The sequence below is a fragment of the Oxyura jamaicensis genome, chromosome 22, assembly GCF_011077185.1.
Source record: "Oxyura jamaicensis isolate SHBP4307 breed ruddy duck chromosome 22, BPBGC_Ojam_1.0, whole genome shotgun sequence".
Lineage (NCBI taxonomy): Eukaryota > Metazoa > Chordata > Aves > Anseriformes > Anatidae > Oxyura > Oxyura jamaicensis.
The window spans coordinates 392082-400691 of NC_048914.1; the positions used below are offsets into that span (position 1 = coordinate 392082).

Here is an 8610-nt window from a genome sequence, read left to right on the forward strand (position 1 = left end):
TGTCTAGCAACTTCAAGTGAAACCAGCTCCTAATTGAAGGCCAGAATGAGTTCCTACTTAAACATCACTTCATTTTTTCCCCAGAGTAATTTTTAACTCCTGTACTGGCCTTAGCAAAGGAGAAAAATGCTTTAAAAACAAACAAACAAACAAAAAACCTCTCTACCAACTGGGGCTTATATCCTGTCAGCCTTTCTCTTAACTCTGTCCCAAATATCATGACGCACGTAACTCTTTAAAAAGAAAATTCTTCAAATTACTTGTTTGTGCTGTTCTTGTGAAAACTGGATTGGTTTGCATTGGCATAATACTCAGTATGATAAATGTGTTTTTGCTTTTCCTGTTTTCATTTATGCTCTATCTCAATGAGGACTGGGTAATTCAGAGGTGTTAGCGCGGTGTGGCAACTGGTCTTGGTCTGCTTCCATGTGTATTCTTGAAATCTCACAATAATACCTGGTAAAATACATAACCAGCCTCCTGGAAGAAAACACAACCATGCACACATAATTCCTGTAATCTAACAGATTAGTATCTAAGGTTAAATCATTGCTGACAATGTGGGTTTCAGGAAAGATAGATAGTATTTTTGTAGAGCAACATAAAATATTCACATATCTACACTGTCTTTCTTTAGCAGTGTAATGTATTGCAGTGAATAGTTTCCCAATAAATAACAATTTTGATGCCTAATGAATGAGTACTGTGTCTTTAATTAAGAAATGGCTGAAAATGGGTTAACTTGCATACGTCTACAGACTGTCAAGAAAAGGTGCCTTGCAGCCTGTGATGGCTGTGTAAGTTCCAACCATTAATCTGGACAGAGTTTGGACATGGTAAAGCTATTTTGTCACCACAGGTGTGGTTGGGTAGTACCTCGCTTGTCCATCAGTCAGTGGACACCAAACCACCTTGTCCCCCGTGCCACCCCACCCATTCTTCCTGCAATTCGTACTGCTTAGTTCTCATGTGCCTTTTTCCTATCCTTTTGCTAACATGAGTCCAATGACATACTCCTAACCTGCCAATAGTTCTTTGAAGGTAAGATATCTTCTGTTCTGTCTGTTGTGAGTCATAAGGCAAAACCAACCCAATCTTAGGCTCTTGTAACTGGAGAAGAGCAGTTCTGCAAGCCTCACCCTGCATTGCCCTGTTAAACCAATGCAGAAGCAAGCCAGGTTGCCATAGTTATGTTAGACACTTCATTTGAAATCATGGTATGGATTGTTTAAAATCACTTGTCTTGCAGTGGTTTAAAATAACGCTGCTATAGTTACCAGAATTCATTAAAAGATACAGGCTGACATTTAGCAGATTGTAAGGCATCCCTGCGTATTTTACATGCCCGAGTGTGCTTGCATGTATCTGTGGGATGGCTCACAGAAGGAGAGGCTATGCCAAGCCATACATCTGTTTATAGGGCACTCCTGTGGCAATAAGCAACAGTGCAGAATAAAATGACAAGAACAGTTTACTGAAGCTTCATCCCAGGCAGCAGGGCTACAAAGTGCAAATCTCTCTGATGGTCACGGTTGTGGGTGGCACAGAAACCTCTGTGAGTGGTGCTGAGTGTGCCCATTCGTCTGTCAAACATCATCCATCTCCTGAAAAGTTGTACTTGTGGTATCCCTGAGTCATGAGACAGTGCTGAGTTGTATCAGCTTGCGTGCAGTAAATACCCTCCCGGGCATTTTTACTTTTTTACTTTCTCCCTTTTTTACTTTCTTTTACTTTCTTTTTTACTTTCTCCCTCTCCGTCTCATTTTCCATGTGTGGTGGTGGTTTAAATCTGAACTTCATGACATTTCTTGTGTAATAAGTACCTGACATTCCTTCTTATGACTAAAGAGATATATCTTGTTGAGTAACACTCTTCTTTTGTGTTTTTAGGTCTGCAGAGGGATCCAGCCCTATTTCCAGTTGTAGCTCTTGATGTCTGTAAAGGACCTGCTGGCAGTGATGGACTTGCTTTGTACAAAGGTCAGTCTGAGATGCTAGAGGTGAAAACCCAGCACAACTCAGAGTCAGACTACTTAGCAAGAGATGGTCCTTCAAGCAATAGCTCCTTCTACAGCAGTGAAGGAGAGGGGACAGACCATGAAGGAGATATTTTGGATTGTAGTGGGTCCAGGCCTTTACTGATGGATTCAGAAGAGGAGGAGGAAACCTGCAAGCTGGGCCCAGGGTTCCTGCAAGCTGGGCCCAGGGAAAGACAGGAGGCTTCCAAAGATGCCCACTCCCAGTCTTCCCAGGCCAGAGCAGGGGAGATGCCATTCCCTGCCTTCCAGTCGCACTCTGGGGAGGTTTTTAATGAACCAGATGTTTTTGCCACGGCTCCTTTCCGAAGCTCAAGAAAAGTGCCTGATGAGGTGGATGTCTTTACCAAAGCTCCTTTCATCTCCAAGGGCAATGTGGCTCACAGACACCCAGAAGAAGCCGATGTGTTTCTGAGAGCCCCTTTCACAAAAAAGAAGAGCATGGAAGAGTTGACTTCTCATAGCATGCCTAAGGAACAATTCACACTTCCTGTTTTCATAAGTCAAGCAGGTGACATCCAACACAGAGCCAGCCCTATGTTCCAAAGCCTGGATACAGCATTTCATGGGTCCACGGCCTTGGCAAGACCTCAGTATCCCTCTGCAGGCTTTGCTCAGCTGACCAATCTTCCTCCTTCTTCTGTAAGAGCAATGGAGGCCCAGGAGAACATCCCTTCTAAAGGTGTGCAGCCCGACCACAGCGTCATGCCCAGTGAGAGGAACCAAGGACAGGTGCTCCCACAAGAAGCCATCCTGGGCTCCATGGTTAACAAGCCTTTCCGTCCACAATCCTTGTCAAAATACTCCCGTCACTACAGTCCAGAAGATGGGCAAAGTCTTGAAGTCAAACCCATAGCTGCTTACAAAGTGGTTTCTCAGACCAACAGACAGGCAATAGCAGGGTCTGTCTCTGTTGCCTCTCTGTCTTCCAGGACTACAGAACTGCCCGAGGGGGATCCTTTTGCTTCAGCACCCTTTCCTTCCAAAGCAGGAAAGCAAAAGCCTTAATCTGCTGTGAGCTGGGAGGTGTGCTTCCTGTAGAACACATCTCATGGGACCTTGAACATCTTAGTTGAATTGAATGACATAGCAATATATATATATTATTATTATTTGGTCAGAACTCTATTTGCAGTGATACATAATTGAACCATTTTAAGTTATGTTAGGTAATCTGAATGCCTGGCTCTCAGGATCTTCATATCCTTTTCAATTGCTTCTTACCTTCCTCCTCTCGCTGCCTTCCACGCCACCCCCAGTTATTTTTAGATGCTTTTCCAAAACAGTAATATTCCATACTTTCTGGCTGGGGAAAGGTGTTATAAGATGAATTAGGAGGCTTATTCATTACAGAGCAAGTCAAGCAGGACTGGCTCATGCTCTGGCAAAGAAGTGATTTTGCATGTTGAAGGGTTATTGGGACTCCGTTCCCAGCAGTGGGGGCTTCTGGAGGACAGCAAGGTGACATGTTCTGCTGCTGGTAGCACTGGCAAGCTTGGCAGCTGAGGCTCCAGGGTCATCCTCTCACCTACAGTGCGTGTCTGTAGGTTTTTATGCACAATAGACAATGCCTAGCACCAGGTCTATGCAGTACAGAGGTGAGCAGAACAGTGGCAGCCAGCACCTCTTAGCTTGCTGCCATGTGCAGAGCGCAGTGTGTCAGCGCCTGGAGCATTTGGTAGGAGGACTTGGTGCCTTCCACTGCTTGTCTTTCAAACGCTCGAGAATTGAAACTTCAGTGTAGCAATCTGTCAGGCTGCTACCACTGCTGTTACTAGGAAAATCAAAAGATCAAGCAAACTTTGACATGCATGCATCGTCTGGTTTATGCCAAAGCGTAGGACCCAGAAATTTGCTTTTGTTGTTGTGAAGGAGAGAGCTGTGCATTATTACAGTATTAAAAATATGCCTGATGAAAGTTTATTATGGAAACAACCTGACAGATGTCCTGATCTGCATACCTCATTTGGTGTAATTCTGCATTGGGTGCAGTCCGGTTAGACTGATAGATGCTAGCAGAGAAGTTGACTCTAGATTCATCAGTTCTGCCTTTTGTTTTCTTATCAATCAAGATGAACCCAAACAAAATCTACTCACTCTTCTCTGGTAACATTTGCTCTGCTTCAGAAATCTTGTGCTTCCTACCATATTCTCAAAGAGAAAGACATAATCTTCCTGTTTGTTCTGCCATTGACGTAGTGAATCCCAATATAGTGTTTGGTGGGAAAATAGTCCAGAATGTTTACTCCAGCTGTTTATCACCTGCTGGCCGCTAGGCAGAAATAAAGTAGACTTTGCTCCCCTCTCTTCACAATAATACAAGGCAGAGATAAGAGTGAAACCTCCTGCCTTTGTTTTTGCAAAGTGCCTGTTGCATTGCTTGTCTTGGTCCTGCTGTTTCTGGCCAGTGGCAGCTATGTATTTGTAAGTATTGTCTGGTTTCAAAGCATGCAGGTGTAAGGGCTATTTAGGCTTGCAGTCACTTATGCCTCTGTAGTGCAGTGGTCCTCCGTCCTAACAGGTGCTGATGCTGCAGAATGTCTCCCAAGGACAATCTCCAGTTGTTTTGTTTGCAAGGGCTTCCCCATTGACTCCAGGAGTTTCTGCCAAGCCTCTCGAAAGCCTTGCAGTGACCATTTCCCAAGTGAATTTGATCCTTATCCTGTAAGCTGTAGCCTTGCGCAGAGGATAGAGGACAGATTTTGCCTTTGGGGCTCTCTCACAAGTGGCTTTGAGCTTTTGTGGGGGAGTTGTTGGAGCTGGCTGCTGAGGTAGGTTGCTGCGGTCAGGGCCTGCTGCAAATGGAACATGTTTCTGTCCTGCCCTCTTCACAATGTGCTTGCACTCAGAGAGAAGATTCAGGACTACTGTCCCACTAAGGGAGGGAAGGGCCAATGTAACTCCTTGTAATTTGCTGGCATCACACCAGCGAAAGCTGCTGCAGCCAAATTCAGTCTAGTTTTGGGAAAAAAAAAAAAAAAAAAAAAAAGACACCACCTCCATCCATAGCTTTCTATGCCACTGATGTCCAGATAATAAACATTAAAGGAACTCTTACAGATGCACGTGAAAACTGCTCAAACAAAGCAGAGCAGTGCACATGAATGGGAACACAATTCAGGTCTCTGTTGAATTTCAGCCCTGCATTAAGGGGAGGGTGGATGGAAAAGTCCGGAGCACCAGGAGATGACAAGCAAAGCATGTGCAGAGAGGAGTTACCGACTGCTCTGCGTTCCCTGTCCCCTCCCCAGTCTCAGTTCCCTTCCAAAACCTGCAGTTGCAAGTGATAAGCCAAATGTTACTGCAGGGAACACTCAGCATTAGGTTTGCCTGGAAGACAGAGAAAGTGGGACTGAAGTGTTGAAAGCCCTGCAGAGGGGAGGGACAGCTCTTGGAGGCACGGAGGCTGTGTGCAGCTGGACCTCCTGCCCTGCTCTGCTGCATAGCACCGGTGTGCTTCTGCTGCAGGTGTGTTCTTCCTGTGCTCCTCATCACATCTGGGAGATAAGTGCTGCAAAGAAATGTCTGGGTTTCCCTTAAGACCTTCAGTGAAGCAGAAGCTATTGTTTATTGCATTTTGTTGTCATTGAGTTTTCTGTTCAAATACATACCCAAGAGTGATTGACCATGCAGGTTGTTGCTGGATTGGATCAGAGGGAGATGCCAAGGAGGACCATGATATCCAACTGTGAAATGCAGGGGATACCAAGAAGGCTAAGCATGAGGGTGTAGATTTGTTTCAGCACACGGCTGTGCCATGGCTGTGCATGTGGCCAGTAGGCTGAATTTGGCCTTAAGCTGTTAAATTCACTTGGGAAGCCAACAGAAGGAAGGTCAGGGCTTGGTGGTATAGGGATGGATCTGTGCACTCAGGATATGCTTTGCTGGAGTAAACAGGTACCACATATAAATAAGATGTGGGCTCAAGGTATTACCTCTGCTAACTGGATTCATGTTCTCCTTCCTTTCATTTTTTTTACTTGAAAAGTTGTTTTTGGATAATTCTGTGAAACTTCTTAAAATGCCACATCCAGGTCTCACGTAACAAAAGTAAGAAAAAACAAACAAACAAAAAAAACTGTGCTCACATCAGTGAGGTGGAGGTGAGTTGTGTATCATTCAGAGCTCACTTTTCCGTGCTGCCAGACATGGAAGGATGGGGCAGCTGGGTGTGAGGGCTCACCAGCAGCACGGGCTCAGGTTGGGTCAGGATGAATTTCCAGCTAGCGTTTTGGCAGCTTATGTTCCGCAAGCACTTTACACAGAGCAAGCTAACCATGCCCCAGAAACTAATGATCCTGCCAGCATGCATCTAGTGTTTAACTTGTTTAAAAATATGTTGGGGGGATGGGGAGAGAGCTTGTTTGAATCTCTGTGTGTGACCTATGAAGGAATGGGCTTCTGGTTGCAGTCAGAAAATTGAATTTCAATACCAATTAGTCCGATGCCATTCTAATTTCCAGCCCGTATTCCTCCTAATCCTGCATGGCCAGTACTGCAGCTTCAGCATGTTGTATTGTAAGTGGAAATTTCATTTCCTTATTTTATGAAGCTACAGTTTCTAATGATCATGGAGTAATAGTGTTTATAGCGTTCTTTGCCACCTAGCTGGTGATGTTAATGCAGTAAGACTGGTATGGCATCAATACAGCATTTTAAAGTCAATTTTCTGAAGGAACCACTGGTTTCACCTTTTTTAAAGCTGTAGTAAATTCTGCCAGCTGCCCTGGGTCTCCCAGGAGACCTCATGGCCAGAGGGATGTAGTTACCACTTAAGTCCGATGACAATCTTAGACATGGTTCTTATCCATTGCCAACTTAACTTGAATGCACTTAGAAACATAGCGCTTCAAAACGAGTAAGCAGAGTTTCTGCATGAAAAAAAGGGAAGGGCGGGGGGGGGGGGGGGGGGGGGGGGGGGCGGAGTAAAGAAAAGAAAAGGAAACAGGTTTTGCTCTCTGTGCCTCCTTGCTGCAACATTTGCACAAGTGCATGTACCTGGACCAGCTGCCCCAGGGTTCGCCTGCTGCAGTATTTTTGGGACTTCTCCCCATTTCTCATCTTGGCACTAGTCATGTGTGGCATTCAGTTTACAATCTTAGTCTCTTGAAGCCAGTGCACACTCAATCCGTACTGCACGGTATGCATGCAGCACGTCTGTGATGTTAAGCTCGTGACAGCAAACCCACATGAGCAATCGTGATGTGCGCTGCCTGGAGCACATCTTCAGAGTGACTTAATCAGGCAAGTCAGAGCACAATCTGTTTAATTGCTGAACTCTCAATCACTCCAAAGTGGTAATCGGTTACTTTAACTCAGCTTCCACCAAAGACTCTTGTGTTGGGGAGTTGATTTTTTTTTTCCTTTTTTTTTTCCCTTTTTTTTTTTTTTTTCACAGTGTTAATTTAAGGCCTTTCAGTACACCAAAAGACTCCAAAGCATTTTCTGAGCAGGTATCTTGACAGTGAAATCTTGTTCCAGTCCTGAAATGCATTCCTGAAACCTGATCAGCTGTGTTGGAGTTTCTAAAAATAAGCCCCCGGCCTGTATTTCCCATTGCGCATAGGGTGAAGGTTGTCAGACACAGCTAGAAAAGCCCCCCTGAGAAGTGGGAAGGATGGTGGTGATCTGGCAATCTGCTGGTCCCCCACCCTGACCCTACTCTCTCCCGCAGCACTGGAGAGTGAGCTGCTTGCGAGCACAGGGAGGGCAGGGGGCTTTCTGTGTCTGTGTGGTCGGGGCTGGGAGCTTGATGCAGGAAAGCCCCAGGGGTTGCAACTGGTTGAGCATCTCCGCACACCACATCCAGCAGTGAAAGCAACTCCTGCTGTCAGTGGAGGAGCGTTGTCTCCGTGTGGAGCAGAAAGCTGGAGCTGCAGGTGTTCGTGGCCTCTGCTGACTGTGACAAGCAATCTCTGATTTATGTTGCAAGAGCAGTGTTCTGCTTGAACCATGTTATTAAAGTGGTTCATAGTGGTCTTGAAAATACCTCTGACTTGCAGATTGGTGGAGTAGAGGGTTGCACTCCAGGTGTGATCGTCTATGTTTCCGGTAATCATTATGAAGAAATGTTCAAGTTGTAAACTTATGTACATTCTATTAAAACTGTACCTGATTACAATACCTTGTCTCTCCTGTGCCTTTTTCTCCTCTCTCCGTGCAAAATATTTTTGCTAGATATAAATACTCATTTTTAATGAGTTCTTCCTGCTAAGGTACTGAACTCTGTCCTGGCTCTACTATTTTATCTGGCAGTTGCAAAGTCAAATTGATCTTTTAAGCTGAGGATATTCCAACTTGATGGGATATTCCAATTTAATGGCACAGAGCTGTCGAGCCCCCTGCAGACACAGGAGCTGCTGCAAGAGAGGATGCGCAACAAACCTGTGCCCAAAGAGGACACACTGCACACGAGTGGGGTCAGTGAGCCGTGGGTGATGTGCTGCACGGGTCATCCCGAGCTGCATGCATGTGCTGTGGGAGGCGTGGGGGGGCTGGAGATGGGTTTTGGCAAAGCACAGGGAAAGCGTGCTTGCTGTGAGCTCTGCAGCGTGCCAAGGTACAGTGAATCCAG

General features: G+C 45.5%; 1 protein-coding gene across 3 annotated transcripts in view; it reads left to right on the plus strand.

The window, feature by feature from the left end:
• AAK1 (AP2 associated kinase 1) overlaps nt 1-6937 on the plus strand; it is an 88035-nt gene extending 81098 nt beyond the window's left edge. For all 3 annotated transcript variants that reach the window (XM_035345282.1, XM_035345284.1, XM_035345283.1), the window contains one exon: nt 1891-6937. In XM_035345282.1, the coding sequence (XP_035201173.1) occupies nt 1891-3044 (1154 nt within the window). In that variant the 3' untranslated portion in view covers nt 3045-6937. The remainder of the gene's footprint in view (nt 1-1890) is intronic.
• The last annotated feature ends 1673 nt before the right edge of the window (nt 6938-8610 follow it).